Consider the following 18,224-nt stretch of genomic DNA (forward strand, 5'->3'; position numbering starts at 1 on the left):
GTTGTTGTAGAGATTTGCCATAGACTGAAGAGATGATTGGAGGAAAATTAATAAGGGTAAAAATGTCTACTGGTATTTGGGGGGAATGAGTGGCAGAGATGTACCTAAGTATTATACACCAATAGGAATTGAAGGCCTTTATTTTTATTTGTAAAGTAAGAGGTTAATCAGCATGATGGGGAAGATGGTGGGCTCAGAGAACTAAAAAGAATGGTGTAGGGTTTAAAAGAGCACTTTGGAGCATAGAAAAGGACATTGATTAGGACCCACCAGCAGCTTTGAAGACACAGTTAAGAATCCAAAAATGAATTTATAGTGGTTCAAATTTGTTCTGCTATATGATTTTTTTACCAACCATCCTTAGCAGCTGCCTCTGGCCACACCCCTACTAGGGATAGAGCCACAACCCGAAAATGGCTTATTGGTCCACAATTGGGAGTTTCGCTAGGCAGAAGCATTACAAGGCATTAAGGGTAAAGGGAGTAAAAGTACAAGGGACAAAGTGGTTAAAATGACTGAAGAAGAAGGAAGTATTCTGGGAGGGGCTAAGAGAGTCAAGGAACTTGAGCTCTGGGAAACAGCAAGACATATTAAAAAGGGGGAAGTAAACATATATTAAAAACAAAATTTAAAAGAGTAAGATATAAATAAACATAAGTTCTAATATTTTCTTCTCAACTTCAATAGCATCTTATAAAAGCCACTTTGCAAACTGTGAGATCGAAAGAGATACATGAGTGCTGCACAATGTAAGGGGTGGGGGATGGGTAATAAAACTGTCATAATTAAAAAGCTGAAACTGTAACTCAGCTCTTAAAGAAATGATAAAATTAAGTTTCTGACTCTTCAAAGCTTCGAATGGGCTATAGTGAAGCTCTATCAAGATATTGTTTCACAACGAGGTCCCAAATCCTTGCAACTACAAGAATATAGAGGCCAGCGGTCGCCAACCAGTGGCCTGTGAGGTCCAAAAGGTTGGCGACCACTGATTTAGGCAACAACCATATGAGACTTAAACACTGAGGTACCAGATGTGTTCCCACCTCAGTTAAAGAAAATATCCCCTAACTGCAGTGTAACAAGGAAAACAAATCCCAGTTTTAAAATGATGATCAAAAGTTTAAACAATGACATGGTAGTTTCTCCTTCCTTAGCAGCAAAAATTGTCTTTTGTATATGTTGCACCAAGAAACCACTCACCTGAATAAAATGTGTTGATTTTGGCAAGTTCCTTTTCACAGGTTTGGAAAAATTTTTCTTCAAACTTGGCAAAATACCTCTTTACTGTGTCCTCATCTGTAACTGAAAGCAAGAAAAACATTATTTAAATGTCTGAAGGCCAATTTGAAAACTAGGGAAATAAAATTTAAAGTTACTTTTCTTAGTCTTCAAGATGACAATAATATACGGATTTATTTGAAGAAAAATAAACTGTGAACTGTATTAAGAAAAAAATTAAATAACTCTGCATGGAAAAAGTCTTTTTATTTTTATTTTTTTAAAATATATTTTATTGATTTTTCACAGAGAGGAAGGGAGAAAGATAGAGAGTCAGAAACATCGATGAAAGAGAACCATCGATCAGTCTCCTCCTGCACATCCCCCACTGGGGATGTGCCCGCAACCCAGGTACATGCCCTTGACCAGAATCGAACCTGGGACCTTTCAGTCCGCAGGCCGACGCTCTATCCACTGAGCCAAACCAGTTTCGGCGGGAAAAGTCTTTTTAAATACTATACAAAAAGGAGGTCATAAAGGGAATGACTGGCATTCTCACAAAAATGAAGTATCTTCATTCCACATGATACCATAAGCTAAGTTAAAAGACAAAACTAGACAAGGGAAAACAAATCTGAAATATTTAAAATAAAGGATTCACATGCAAAATACATTTTTTTTTTAAAATTTGTAAAGATATCCCATAAGACAACTAGGTCAATTAGAGTAATTCATTAAAAAACTACCAATGGCCAATGAACAAATGAAATCTTCAACATCCCAGACATCAAATAATGTAACTTTAAAATAATCTATATATAAAAGCCTAAGCGACTGTTATGGTGGAATGACTGGAATGACCAGTCACTATGATGCGCACTGACCACCAGGGGCACATGCTCAACGCAGGAGCTGCCCCATGGTGGTCAGTGTGCTCCCACAGGGGGGAGTGGCCGCTCAGCCAGAAGCCAGGCTCACAGCTAGCAAGCACAGCGGCAATGGCGGGAGCCTCTCCCACCTCTGTGGCAGTCCTAAGGAGCAGTGAGCTGAGCTGTAAGGAGCCTACTGCTAAGGAGCAGCATGCTGAGTGGTAAGGAGAGAGGGATCCTCAGGGATTGGGCCTAAGCCAGCAGTCGGACATTCCCCAAGGGCTCCGGGACTGTGAGAGGGCACAGGCTGGGCTGAGGGGACACCTCCCCCCCCCCCACACACACACCAGTGCACGAATTTCGTGCACCAGGACTCTAATGAAATATAATTTCTCAACCATCATATTGAAAGCAATTTTAAAATACCGACATTATTTTGGCAATGGTGAAGGTAAATAAACTCTTAGTCCCTGTTGGTGGAAATGTAAATTTGTAAAGCCTTTTAAGAAGACAATCAGACAACAGCTATAAAAATTTTCAGTGGTTCAATCTCACAAGGGAAGTATATTCAAATGAATCTGTGCACAAATGGATATATGTGCAATAATATTCATGCACCATTATTTTTAATAGTAATAAAGAAAACAAAGCAACATCCAACAAAAAGAGAATAGTTAAATAAATTCCAATAATACTATATAACACTATGTAGCCATTTAAAAAATAATATACATACATTCTGATATGTATGAAAATCCCAAAACACACTGTTGAGGAAAAAATTTAAATAACAGAATATATACATCATGATCTCAATTATGGAAAAATAAGTGCATAAATTAATATTCTTATGTTCATTCACAGAAAGAAGATTGCAAAGACACACATCAAGCTACTAATTGTGGCAATCTCCTTTGAAAGAGGAGTCGATATGAGAGGGATTCTCACATTTTGCTATCTACACTTACTGAATTCATTCCAATGAAACTTATTCATTAAGGATAAATAAACTATATTATATAAATAAAGGGTATTATTAACAAAAGGGAACAAAAAGAGAAACATGTCATGCCCAAATCTTTAAATTATACATAAATAAAACCTAACCAGCATAGCTAATTGAAAAGAGTATCCATATCAGAATTTAGAGGTACATAGAACAACCAGTGGCCCGGTTCACAGATTCGTGCACATTGAAAGGAAATTAATTAGAAGAAAGATTCGTGTGGTAATTATGTTACTGCAAAAAATTACATGTCAAAATAGTATATATAATATAGTATTATAAAATTAAAATATTTTATTATTAGTATTCGCCCTTTCTCTATAATAGGAGTGTCAGAAATGAAAGAAAATTAGTAAAATATATATGAAAATCTCCCTCCTGTCAGAGGCTGGGATGCACCATGGGACCCAGAGTCAAGTCCCTGCCCACCCACATGCACCTCGAAATCGCACGAGACCCAGACTCAGCTGGCCCCAACCCCGTCACGCCCCCAGGGACAAATCAATTCTTGGAATCAGAACAACCTCTCCTTCCACAGATCCTGTTAATATTTCAGCTTTGATTATGTTAGGTCACAATCTTTTGATAATAAATCTAGTACCATTACAAAGACCCCATTTACTATTAAGATTTCTCAGTAGCATGATGATTGCAAATACTTTCAATTTTAATTTATGACATGGCATTCCCGAAGGAGTAATACTATTAGGAAATTTGATGGAAACATTTTCCTTTTCAGCATTATCCAATGAATTGATGGAATCATCACTCAAATAGGTGTGAAAATCCCTTTGAACGTTTTCCATTTTCCATACATAGACTATTTGGATTTTGTATTCCACATGGTCCATGTACCATATTTGATTTCACAATTTGAAAAAGTCAAGGACACTGGTCTTTATCCGGAATTTCTGCCCTAACTATACGGTCAATGTCATCTTCTGTTCATAATTTGAATTCGCTATCTAATATCAATAATATCTGAGCGTGAGGTAGTACAGATTTCTGAAATCTGAGCACATGAATTTTAGCTGTTTCTTTGCCAAATAAATCGATTTTACATATATCATTTAAAAGAGCATTCAGCTTAATATTAATAGCCGTGGTACATTGTGGCAATAGTTGGTCTTCAGATACATTCTGGCATCACATATGATTGGCACTAGCAAGAGCTTTATATGTATCGCGCATGCACTAGTCAATGTTTATTTTTAAATTGCCAGTGTGCATCATATGTACTGGCCCTTCGGTCGGACGGTCGGACAAACAGTAGGTTGGTCACTTAGCCTTTTATATACATAGATTATGCCTTTTACTTTAGTTTTGAGAAATCGGTAGAAGGCTGATTTACACAACATCAATTTCTACAGAATATACCCTATCTGCTGAATAATATTAGAAATCAGTAACTCCAAATTGGAGGATCAGAGAATTTCAGCATTCAGAAACAAACTAGCCCAATACCCTTGTTTTATAGGTGAGGAAGATTAGGTGTTGAGAATCTAGATAATATGAGTTTTTTTCTGCGCCCTCCAGTAAGAATGAAAGTATTATAGGGGCTTGCTGTATTTTCTTAATATAAAATAAAGAATATCAAAATGACTACTATGTGTTACATGAGTGTATAGGCTGAATTGTGCACTACCATCCCCAATTTATATGTTTAATTCCTAATCCCCAGTGTGACTTTATTTGGAGACAGGTCCTTTGAGGAGTTAATTAACATTAAATGAAGTCATATTGATAGGGCTTATTCCAAATAGGAAGAGACACACCTCTCTCCCTCCCTCTCTAGATGTGCACACTGACAATAGGCCATGTGAGAAACAGCAAGAAAGCTTGCAGAGGGTAATGCAAAGCCCTCTGCAAGCCAGGAAGAGGGGCCTTACCAGAAAAGCCAGCACCTTGATCTTGCACTTCAAGTCTCTAGAATTGTGAGAACATAAATTTCTGTTGTTTAAAGTACCCAGACTATGGTATTGTTATGGCAGCCCTAGCTGACTATGAAAATGAACTTCACATGAATTCAATAATTAGTTACAAAAGACAAAGCCTAGTTAAAAGAAAGCCAGCATAAATAATATCAACAATTATAAGATTAGCATCAACAGGAAAAAAAAGGAAGACAAATGGGTGAAAAAATCTAGAATTTGTTAAGTATGACTCACAGAACACTTTGCTCTGAGTTAAATATTAATTGAGTCAGTCATACTAAGGAGAGAGAGAAAATGAGGCAAAGATTTTTGTCATTTCTATTATGGTCTTATCTTTACTTCACATTTGTGAATGACAGGCAATTTCTTTTTCATCTTCCCCCAAAATTACTAAGTTAACAGCAAATAACCCTAAGAGTACTAATCAAGGTAAAAATAGTCCTACTGCATAGCAGCCATCATCAAGTGCTTTTTACAGCAATTTTCAGGAATACTTTTATTTTTATACCATCAGTGTCATCTTCCACATATAATCTCTCAAAAATCAATTCTTTAAAACCATTATTAGTTTCTTCAAATACTTTACATGTGGGAATCTCATCTCTGAAGAAGTGATGAAATCTGAAGGATAATTAGGCATTAGCTAGAGCTTCTGCGCTCCAAGCGACAGAAACAATATATTACCAGATGCTGTAGACCAGCGGTCGCCAACATTTCAGACCTCGGACCACCGATTAGTGACTGCTGCTCCAAAGCTGTCCTTACAGTGTAGAAGATACAGACAACAAATTGATGGTTGCCAGAGGGGAGGAAGGGTGAAAAAGTGGAAAGAAGGGGATTAAGAAATCCAAACTTTCAGTTATAAGTCATGGTAATGTAATGTACAGCATAGGGATTATTAGAGTTTATAACATCGTAATAACTATGTATGGTGACAGGTGATTAATAGACTTACTCTGGTAAATCATTTTGTAAGGTATATAAATGTTGAATCACTATGCTGTATACCTGAAACTAATATAATACTGTATGTCAATTTAAATGCAAAATAAATAAGTACCAGAGGCAGGGAAACATGGAACAGATTGATGAATCTCACAGGGATGCGTTGTCCATGGACACAGACAATAGTGTGGTGAAGGCCTGGGACAGGGCAGGAACTGGATGGAGAGTAGCAATAGAGGGAAAAAGAGAGGGACATATGTAGCACTCTCAACAATAAAGATAGGAAAGGAAAGTAAAGGAAGTAAAGGAAGGAAGGGAAGGAAGGCAAGGAAGGGAAGGAGGGAAGAAGGGGAGGGAAGGAGGGAGGGAGGAAGGGAAGAGGGAGGGAGGGAGGGAAGAAGAGAGGAGGGAGGGGAAGAAAGGAAGGAAGGAAGGAAGGAAGGAAGGAAGGAAGGAAGGAAGGAAGGAAGGAAGGAAGGAAGGAAGGAAGGGGCATGGTACATGTGAGAAACTGAAGAGACCTATGTGACTGGAATCCAGGGAGAAAGGGGGACAATGGTGTCATTTAAACATAGACAGGCAAGCAGGGGTCTGATCACTTAGGGTCTTCCAGAACAAAGACTAGCCTATTTTCTATGACCAAGGAAACATTTTTGAAGGATTTTAAGTGGAGGAATAATTATGATCAGATATACTACTTTGTAAATGAGCTATGGGGAGACCAATCAGATGTAGTACAGATATCATGAGAGATCATGATAGCCTGAACTAGGTAGGGTGAGGGCACTGGAGATAAAGAAGCGGAGAAAGTCAAGAGATATTCTGGTGGTAAAAAATCAATAGATTTTAGTGACAGATTGGATATGGTTCTGTTGCCAACTACCTGTATTAACTTGAGTAAGTGACGGTCTAGCTCTGTGCTTTTCTCTTTGACAAACAAGGGCATTTGAATAGGCAATCTCTATGTTCTCACCTAACTCCAAATTTTATATTCCAAAATTAAAGCTGCTAATTTCTGCAAAATATGCTGAATCCAACTAGACTGAAGTGGTCCTAAATAAGATTTTTTAATCTATCTTGAGATTTCACCATATGAGATTTAACTAAATGTGCTTTTAAAATAAGTCCTGGTAGAACTACAATTAATTCACATTAGTAATACATAATTAAGATAAAATTATTCTCACTGGCACTAGCTGATACAATTGAAACTATTACCCCAATGAATATTTACCAATGTTTGCTAGGCAAAAAACCACCAATAAATGAAATAATAAAATAAAAGAATTCCAACAAGGGCATAATTCAACAGTAAAACAAGTGGCATACGCCAGTGTTTTCAATTGTGTTTTGTTCTTGTAACCTCTAAAAAATTTCTGAAAAACCCACCTGCATATTTTTAAGTTATAACAAAAGATTTCAACATTTTAAACAGTTATAAATAAGTTTCTGTTGCATTATAATTATTTGCATTTACTAAAGTGACTTTGTTTTAAATGTAGCTAAAATTTAAATGTCATGGTAATATGATAACCACCATCATTCATTATCAAATATATAAAAATAAATTAACAGTTGGAAATTTTATATTATTTTGTTTTCTTCTTGAACTTGTATTTCCATTATACTAACATTACAGAAATTATTCTAACATATTTTTAGGTTTGAAAGTTATTTATTGATGATACTATCATACTTCCTAGCCATTAAGTATAAATTAAAATTTACATACAAAAACCTTCCTAATTATAAAGCCCTAAATATTAAATTTTCTTTTACACTGAGCTATCATTACAATTATTAGAACACACTACATCAGCACAACATAAATATGTAATAAACTTTGATAATTATTAAATATAACAAGTAAAATTTTATTTGGAATTTGAAATCTCATATTTAAATGGATAGAGCTTTCTCTCCCAATTAGTTCATATACCCAGTGATAAATATTACATTACTGCTAGAGTAATAAATATTACATTATTTGCTCAAATGATAAATATTACATTATTTGCTAGAATATTATGAATACTGTAGAATAAGACCATTAGCAAGCACTGCTATTCTTATTTTTCATCCTAGAGATGTAAGTGCTGAGAAAACTTGTTCACATAAATGAGTGAGTAGATAAGAATGAGAGTTTGTTGTACCAATGTCAATTCTCCAAGTGTTTTGCAAAAATTGCATAGAGATCTATTGGTAAAATTTAGTTTTAATAATATATAAACTTACAATTAAGTTTTCCTTCCATTTCATTGAAAACAAACAATTGAAAATAATCTGACTGCAAAAGGATGTTACCCTGTTACTCACTTACTTTCTCAACACCTATACTAAGTATTGAGTATTTCAGACTACAGGTGCTCCTTGACTTACAATAGGGTTACATCCCAATAAACCATTGTAGGTTGAAAATATCTAAGTTGAAAATATATTTAATACACCTAACCTATCAAACATCATAGCTTAGCCTACCCTACCTTAAATGTGCTCAGAACGCTTACATTAGCCTTCAGCTAGGCAAAGTCATCTCTGTCTCTGCCACTGCCAGTGTCACAAGAGAGTATTGTACCATATATCACTTGCCTAGGAGAGGATCAAAATTTAAAGTACGGTTTCCACTGAGTATTGCTTTTGTACCATCGTAAAGTCAAACCATCCTAAGTTGGGACTATCTGTATTCTTTTGTTGAGAGTCAGAGAGCCAAGCATCATAACAAAATTCAGACTTAGTAAGAGACAAAGCTTTTTACTTTATAAAATCAGGGAAAGGCATTTGAAAGGGGACTCCTTAACTGCTGGTGATTACTCAGGCAAAACAATTTCAAGAATTAATATATACTAGTATGAAAGATCTGGAAATTAATTCCCCTAAAGGACAGTAAAAAAGGACTTTTTTTTTCAGCACTGTTCTTTATTTAACCAACATGAGAAAATACTAATCTAATTACAGATGACTATATTTTCAAGAGAATTACCTATTCTTCAAATAAGGTCTTCCATTTGCTAATTCTGTTACCCTAATTAATTATTTCATATACTGGAAAGTAAATGCCATTATTTAAAGCTACTTTGTTAATCAAATCTATCTAGTTAAATCTACTATTAGCTAAATTATTATTAATCATAGTTCTTTTTTCACTTCTGCAAAACAACAGGTTACACATATTATCAAGACTGGAGTTAGTATCAACCAAATACAATATATTTGATGATTACCCAAAATAATGAATAATATTAGTTTAACTGAATGTTCAGTCCTTTTTTGTTGTTGTTAAGATGAGCACAAAAATGAACCTTAAGAATTATAAGGACTCTGGTTACTTATTCAGGAATAAAGCTTTCAGGTAACTATGGCTATGTAACTATTTCATTTCTCTCTAACATAACAGGCATATAACTAAGGACAGAAAGCATTTTTAATAAACATAACATCAATATTCCAGTCAGATATAAACCAAAGTACGTTTCGCTCTTTGTTAATTCTTAAGATCCAGAAACTACATCTTTGTTGAGAATTTTCCCCACTATTTCCAAATTTTATTCTAATTTCATAGCAATATACGAACTAAAAAAAAGTTCTTAGCTTAAATTCTCTCAAAGCCAGGGTTTTATATGCATCCTTCCTCCTTTACATTCTGGACCGTTCAGTATCTTCAAAACAGACATGAAAAGCAGCCACTGATAAAGAGACTCTTCCAATGACTGACTGAAAATTAAAATCATGCAGTTCCACATCTTCCCGTGTTTAACTCTGAACATGCTTTAGTACCTCAATGACTCTTTCATAATAAAATTAGATCTTTTGGTTTAACATTAAAAAAGCATCAAATTAAGAAAAAAGCCATTAAAATATAAATTAATATAATATTTCTAGGAAGCAACAGGGTGGGAATTCTTTAGAAAAGGACAAACATTATTCAAAATGAGTTCCCAAGACAAAAATAAAGACACGAAGGAAATCAGAAACCCCTACAACTGGCCTTCTTAACTAGAAGTTTACAAACTATAAGAAATTCCTTCTGAAACTAAATGTAAAATGTTATAGATCCCAGGAGACATCTCTATTTTCCTTAAGATACTTCGTGACTTATTTACCTTAAAGAAAGTTAAGACACACTGCTTCAGAATGTCAAGTCTCTGACATAAAAAGAAAGGATACAATAGCAATTCTGCCCGGTTCCAGAATGCCGGGAACAAGTTAGCCCAGGCAGACTGCAGCTGACTGAACGTAATGAATGTTAGCCGGTGAAAAGCATTTTTTTTTTTTTATGAACTTACTGAAATCTTTAGTCATAGAATGTTTTTTCACATAAAGGGAAGTTTTTTTATTTGGGCAAGATTCTGAGAATCATTATAAGCAACTATAGCTTAGAGTCTTAAGGACATTGAGAAACGACTCTAGTTACTAAAGGAAGGGATCTAAAATGTCTAAGAAGCTGAAATATATTCAGTGGAAAAAGGAGCCTTTGATTCTTATAGAAAAGTTTATGTGCTCCTCAGACCACATTTTAATATTTTCTAATTAAGTTGTTTAACCACAGTGCACAGTTGAGCAACGGGGAAATTCCTAGAAAATCTCCAAAGAAAAGTGATAGGAATAAAGATGAAAAATCAGAGAAGTTTCTTGTGCCAAAACTCAAGCATATAAGACTTTTGGTAAAAAGTTGCTTTTGTTAAAGCTCTCAGAAAAGATAAGGGAGATACCAATATTGTTTAATTTTATGGTAAACTCTCATATCCAAGTAATTTTAATTATTCAATAGCTACAATAAAACTGTACCAAAGAGAATGAATAAATTTAACCATACAATTCCCCCCAAAAAGGAAAAGAATATTCCTTTTTAAAATTTAGTCATCTATGCTAACTACTATGCTTTATTTTGCCACAGTTCTTCTGTTCTTTTTTTAATAACCGAAGTTCCTTTTCCATCCCACTGCATCTTCTACCAGCCATGGTTAGCATTCAAGTCTGAAAGTAAATGTTAATTAGCTTCAATCTTATTTTCACTCATACTCATACTATCTCCTTTCTCTTTTTCCATTACCAAGTGTCACAGATGATGCTATCATTACATTGCTTTCTGTATTTATAAGGGTCCAAGCTCATATCACCAGACTTATGGGCGACATATTTATTCCCCTTAGACATTAATTCTTCCTTTCTTCTTCCTTCTTGATGGAAACAATTTTCAATAGTCTATATGAAAGATGAGCTCACCATTCTTTACACACTTAAAATTATAGACATGCTGGTGAGATTTATTTTAATGATTACTGCCATTTGTTCTATTTTATGGGATAGAGGGTCTGCTACTGCAAACTGAACTATTGGTCCATTGAAATTATTCTATCTCTGAAAGTGACCTATATTTAATTTTCCAGGAAATGTATAAAACAGCAATTCACTGTGACAATAATAATATTCTGGAAGAACACAAAGAAAATTTCAAAATGCTACCAGCGAGTTTGACTTCCCTTTTATTGCTATTTAATTTATAAAGCTAATGTTAATGCTCACAAAGTAAACCTACTAACATAGAATAACTGTCCTAAATTTTTAAACAGTAGCAGGTAAAAGATACAGCTTAAAAGAAGCTTAAAAGAGATGGCTTCAGTTTTCTGTAAAAATTGGAAACTTCCATTTTCTAATAAATTCATTCCAAGTACTATTTATCAGATACTGATGTGAAACTCAAGCTTTGAATGATTGAAAAGCTATATTAAAGTATTCCTCTATTTACTAATAGCAAAAAATTGATCATTATATCAAATTAAGGAAGTTACTAATAATTAAGATAAAAGATACATAAATAAGAAATGCCTCATAGCTTGTGGATTAACAATTAAAAAATACTAGAGCCCCGGTGCATGGATTTGTACACCAGTGGGGCCCTCAGCCTGGCCTGTTCTCCTCAGGGGATGTCAGACTGCCAGTTTAGGCCCGATCCCAGCAATCTGACATCCCCCGAGGAGTGTAGTAGGGTGCAAAGCTGCAGGCGGCCAGGGAGGAGCCTGAGCCTAGGCCGGGCGCCCCTCCCACTCACCCCCCCCCGCTGAGCCTGCTGCCGCTCAGTAGCACTGTCGCGGAGACGGGAGAGGCTCGGGCTGCCGCAGCTGTGCTTGCCAGCCACAAACCCAGTGCCTGACGCCTAATGGTCAGCTGAGCAGCACTCCCACTGTGGGAGCGTACTGACCACAAGGGGGCAGCTCTAAGTTGAGTGTCTGCCCCCTGGTGGTCAGTGCACTCTCACAGCCAACCTCCTGCAGTCCCTTCCCCCGGCCCTCCCACGTCCCAGGTCGGCTCCTGATCACTGGCCAGGCTGAGGGACCCCACCCGTGCACGAATTCATGCACCGGGTCTCTAGTATATAGATATAGTAATGGATCAGAACTGAAAAAAATTAAATTTTAATTCACAGGCAATATAATATGTATATACCATATCCTCAGTAACCTATAAAAGCATCGCTAGAACTATTAGATGAGCTTAGCGAGGTTTTACATAAAGGCAATATATAAAAAAATACAGTGGTTTTTCTGTATACTAGCAACACGTAATTAGAAAATAAAATTTAAAATCATTACCATCTATAGCTTAAAAATATAAAATACTTAGGGATAAATTTATCAAAATATGTACAAAGTCTTTACAGAAAAATATGAAAAATCAAAATTACATGGAAAATTTTAAATGTTGCAAAGACAAAGTAAATAATACCTAAATAAAGTAGAGAAATATAACATGTTCATGGATTACAATATTTAATATTGTTAATATGTCTATCCTTACCAAAACAAGCTATGGATTCAATGCAACCCCAATCAAAATCCCAGCAGACTTCTTTTTGCAAAACTTGAGAAGCAGATTTTAAAGTTTACTTGGAAATGCATAAAACCTGAAATGGCTAAGTAATTTTGAAAATGAATATTTATATTGTCCAATTTCAAAATTTACTACGAAGCTCTAGCAAAGCTTTTCAACCTTTTTCATCTCATGACACACACACTCATTACTAAAATATATTTTTTTGCCTATCTTACAAAAAAAAAGGTTTGATTTTGATTCATTCATACCAGACAGCTATTGTTGTGTTGGCTGTTATTATTTTTTATTTGGCAATCCAAGGGGAAAGAGGTCAGTTTCCCTGACTAAGAAGTCAAGTAATGCTTTTAAAAAATTTTGCAGCACACAGGTTAGAAATGAAGACAAGTGTTATAATGTACAATAGAGAACACAAAAACAGACCGCGTATGTTTGGCAATTGGTTTCCTACAAAGATGCTAATATAATTCAATTATTCCTTTATATATTTTCCAAACATTCGTGAGGAGGAAACACTATTAGCCCATATTATTCTTTTGGAAATAATAGGATTAAAACGTGTAAAGGCTTACACGTTTCCTTGATTAGTAACATTAAATCCACGCAGAAAGGTATCTCAATGTTTCATCTTTTCTCTATGTTCAAAAATTGATTCCTCTCCTATGGGAGTTGGGAAGCAATCAACTATGCACTACAGAAATACAGCTGCTTTTATTTAAACTAGACAAAGGTAAACTAGAAGTGAGAAGAGTGACTATATGATTCCTAATATATATCCTGAATGTGTAAGAAAATAACAACCATCAAACAGAAGCTCTAGAAAATGTTTTATTTCAGATTAAAAATGGAAAGAAAAATCATCATAATAATGGAAAACCTAATGTTGTCAAGGAATCTATAATATATCTTTGTAGTAACTGAAAAAGAAAATCAGCCCCTTATTGAAATGCTTTTTATAAAATCAATTTCCTTATTCACATAGGAAGGTGGATAAGGACGAAAAAGATTGAAAATTAAAACCAAAATTTAAATTGCTCCCATTTATCAGAAAAATATTTTCAAGAAAATGTTGATAATTGCTATGATTCATAACTGTTTTTTAATATTCAATAAATATTATATTCTTTAAACTTCTAATGTCCCTCTTTGAAATGTAATGAAGTATTGGTATTTTTAGACCTGAAAGTTCCCAGAAATTCAAAAGAAAACCATACTCCCTCACCCCTTCATTTGTCCTTTTTAACTAAAGCAGCTTTTAATACTGGTGAAAGTGGTAATACTAGAGGATATAATAGCCTTGAAGTTAAAGTCAGTGTTAAGATTTTCTTTCACCAACCCTGATTATATTACATATAACAGATATTTTGATTCTGTTTGAAAAGGCCAAAGGGGAGTAAAGGATAGAAAAAAGCAGTACTTAATAAATGCCTGCTCTGTGCTAGACACAGTGGTGTGCTGATAAATGAACAATCAGCTCTTGGTATGTACAAGTGTGTGTGTGTGTGTGTGTGTGTGTGTATGAAAAAAAGGTATATGTGTTTATTATATATTTTTCTGATATAAAGGATGTATAGGACAAATTTTTAAAAGTACAATAAAATATACAATTCTCTTTATTGTAAATTTCATAGACCCAATTGATTCTCACAGAATGCTCTTGATTTTGCCAATTGATAAATGAGTGTAGTCACAACCTCTACGTTGTTTGATATTTTCATTTACATTAAAAAATAAGAAAAAGAGTGAAACAACGAAGGTGTATGTCATAACCTGACATGTTCATCAATGACATGAGCAACATTTTGCTGAATTAGTTAATAATTTAGAATATTTCCTCAATTTTTTTGGTGCTACTCACAATAACAGGCAAGAGACTCAATAAATTTTCAAGTTTAAACCACCTTACTGGCACTTTCTTAAAAAGAGACAATCAACAAAACAATAAATCAAGCTCTGGTTTATAGTATTTACTATTTCCTGGTATGACAGCTTTCAAGCTACCAATGAATGAGATAGCACTGAACACAGTTGGGAAGAGATGTACAAAAACATATCATTATATAGTATTTCACCACAGATATAATAGACATAAATACTGATAAAATGTAGTAAAATAATTAGGAAGTGATGAGTTTTGAGCATTTATTGCCTTTCCTTTTAATGTAACTTAATTATAAATTTATGTAATTTAATTTTTAATGATGGCTGTCTAACAGTCAGCTCATAAGATTTCTAAAAATTTATCAATCAGCTCCCGTACACTACTGGCTGGATAGCATATAAATGTTTCACAAACATGGGAACTAAAACTCAGCCATGATTTGTTCAAGATCACATAATTGAGCCCTAGCCAGTTTGGTTCAGTGAATAGAGCATCGGCCCACAGACCGATGGGCTCGGGTTCAATTCCGGTCAAAGGTATGTACCCCAGGCTTGATCCCCGGCTGTGGTCAGGGGCGTGTGGGAGGTAACTAATCAATGTGTCTCTCTCACATTGATGTTTCGTTCTCTCCATCTCTCCCCCTCCCTTCCACCCTCTCCCCCAAAAAATCAATGGAAAAATATCCTTGGGTAAGGATTAACAACAACAAAAAAGATAACATAGTTGGTAAATGGTAACACTGATTCAAGCTGGGTTATGACCGCCTAATCTGTGATCTATTATAGCAGGTTATCGAGGATATAATGTACATAAACTTTAATATGAAAATTTATTTAAGAATGTTTTTCTTTGCAAATGTTTAAATGGAAAGCTAATTTTATCATATTCTTTTAAAGTCAAAGAACAGATAATCTAATCACTTTACATTTTTTAAATTTTAAATCACTTTAAATTGTTTGCCACAGGGACCTAAGTTTGGTTGGAAAGCTAGGGACCCACCCACATAAATACTGATGGAGGTGTGTCTCACGGGAATCGGAAAGCCATGGCAACTAAGAGACTCTTATTTTTCTGTGTACATGTGCTCTGTTTATTCTCTACAGACATCTGCATTATCTCACTTTTTTCTGTCTTTCAGAGTTCAATTAAAAATCAAAATATTTCTGTATCTTCCCACATTTAATTAGTAATAAATTCTTCCCATTTACTTATTAAAAAATTTTTCACTAATCTGAACTCTAAATAACTTACTAAATATCTATTGAGTGGGAAATGATAAATATTAAAGAAACAATAATGCCTATATTTAAGAACTTTAAAATCTAACAATTAAGGCAAATTACAAAATAATGCATTCATCTATGAACTTTGATGAGCTAAAGTACAAATATAGCAATTCACTACGAAATGAATGGAATAAGAGCTTTGAACATAAGTGTCTTAAAGTTTCTGTTTCCCCACCATACTCGTAACATCTTCTGAAAGCCAGTGCATATCCTGATAGCCAGTAAAGATAAAAACTAAGATAAAAGCTGTTTTTTGGCAACTACAATAACACCATGAGGCTAAATTGCTAACATTACTTGCATTCTTTTTTTTTTAAGTATTCCAATTTCTAAGTTTTGGATTCAGGAAATGAAATTATATAACACTTATATACATGCATTTAAGCATAACAATGAACATAGACACTAGGGGGGGTGAGGGCATGTGCCGGGGGGTGGGAGGGGGCCGGAGGGAGGTTAATGGGGGGAAAAGGAGACATATGTACTACTATGTGTAATACTTTAAACAATTTTAAAAAAAAACTATTTTGAGGGGGGAAAAAAGAAATTATATAACACTTAGATCCCTTGACCAAAAATACTAAACAGGTTGTGAGTGAAGTAGTTGTTGCAAACATTAAATAAACATGTATTAATTACTAATGATTAGAATAAAAGACCACTTGTCATAAAAACAATACCATTATTAGGCTTTAATATGAAATATGAACTATAAACCATGATGCATAAAATAAATATATTTTAGAGCTATTTAGATAGATGGGTATTTTATATATAGAACAACAAACTGACCAGCTCTCATCATTTGACTGATCAATGAAATACTTAATGACTATATACAATTCAAATATCTCAAGTTCTGATGTGATAGAATATTAGTCACTAAATGTACTTAAAATGTGCTTCAAATAAAAATTCTGAACAATACCTAATTTAAAAATAAAAGGATCAAGCTCAATCCTGTCTTCCCAATTGAATTAACAGATGTTGCCTGTTTCTGTTTGTAATACATGTCATTTCATGGAATTAATTATTTAGCTAATATTTTTTCTTATGAAATCTGGTGTTAATTGGAAATCAATTTTTCCTAAGTCTAAACAAGTTAAATGTCTAGAGAGCCATAATGTAATACCCAAATCTGTTTAAAAACATTTAAAAAGACATTATTTGATTAGTTTTCAAATAGACTTGGGTTATTAAATACCAAACAGAAACACTCTGTCTGACAATATGTACTTTGGAATTTAAGTATGTTTCTGCTTTTCAACGGGCATTATTCAATGAAGCACAATAAAACTTTATTAAAGATCAGTTCTCCCTCTAAATTATATCTGTTATTCCTCACTGGCTCATTATAGACAAGGATCTCAGGATCCTTAACTAATTACATCTGCAAAGACCCTATTTCCAAATGAGGTCACATTCTGAGTTAATCTTTTTCTGCTCCAACATCCCCTCTAATACAGAGAGGCAATGCTGATTAAATAAAACCTTAACTTTTGCCACAGACATCAATGATATCATTGTCGCTGCTAAGGCAATGAGGAAAAAATATAGCTTATATATTACCTAGTATAGAATTTTCTAAAAAAACATGATTTGGCTTAAACTTATTTTCAGTTATCTTATGAGATTACCTCTTCCATTCTGACTTATAGTTCATGAGGTGAACTTATAGTTTATATCCCTCCATCTTGGTTTCCAAGAAATTAATCTTCAATGGTAGGTTCTTCCTACTAAAGTCTACCTCTACATGAGAAGGACACCAAAATCTTTAACTCTGGCCCATATCACTACTACTGAGCTCCGGACTCACACAACACATTGAACATTTGCCATTGGCTGTCCCACAAACACATTAAACTCAACATATCCAAACCTGAATTAATAACTTGGCAGTGTAATGGTTAGGAACAAAGGCTCTGCAATCAAGACTACCTGACTTAAAATACTGGCCCTTGCCCTAACTGGTTTGGCTCAGTGGATAGAGCGTCAGCCTGCAGACTGAAAGGTCCCGGGTTCGATTCCGGTCAAGGGCATGTACCTTGGTTGTGGGCACATCTCCAGTGGGAGGTGTGCAGGAGGCAGCTGATCAGTGTTTTTCTCTCTCATCAATGTTTCTGGCTCTCTATCCCTCTCCTTTCCTCTCTGTGGAAAATCAATAAAATATATATTTTTTAAAAAGTTAAAATACTGGCCCTGCCTCTTTCTTATTAAATATCTGACCCTGGAAAAGGTACTCCAATCTTTTTTTTT

General features: G+C 34.6%; 1 protein-coding gene across 1 annotated transcript in view; it reads right to left on the reverse strand.

Annotated features, from left to right (window-relative positions):
• Window positions 1-18,224, reverse strand: part of XPR1 (xenotropic and polytropic retrovirus receptor 1) — a 128,107-nt gene that overhangs the window by 49,770 nt on the left and 60,113 nt on the right. The window contains 1 exon segment of the mRNA XM_006754490.2: window positions 1,201-1,302. Coding sequence (XP_006754553.1) covers window positions 1,201-1,302 — 102 coding nt within the window.

The sequence above is a fragment of the Myotis davidii genome, unplaced genomic scaffold, assembly GCF_000327345.1.
Source record: "Myotis davidii unplaced genomic scaffold, ASM32734v1 scaffold591, whole genome shotgun sequence".
NCBI classification, from domain to species: Eukaryota; Metazoa; Chordata; class Mammalia; order Chiroptera; family Vespertilionidae; genus Myotis; species Myotis davidii.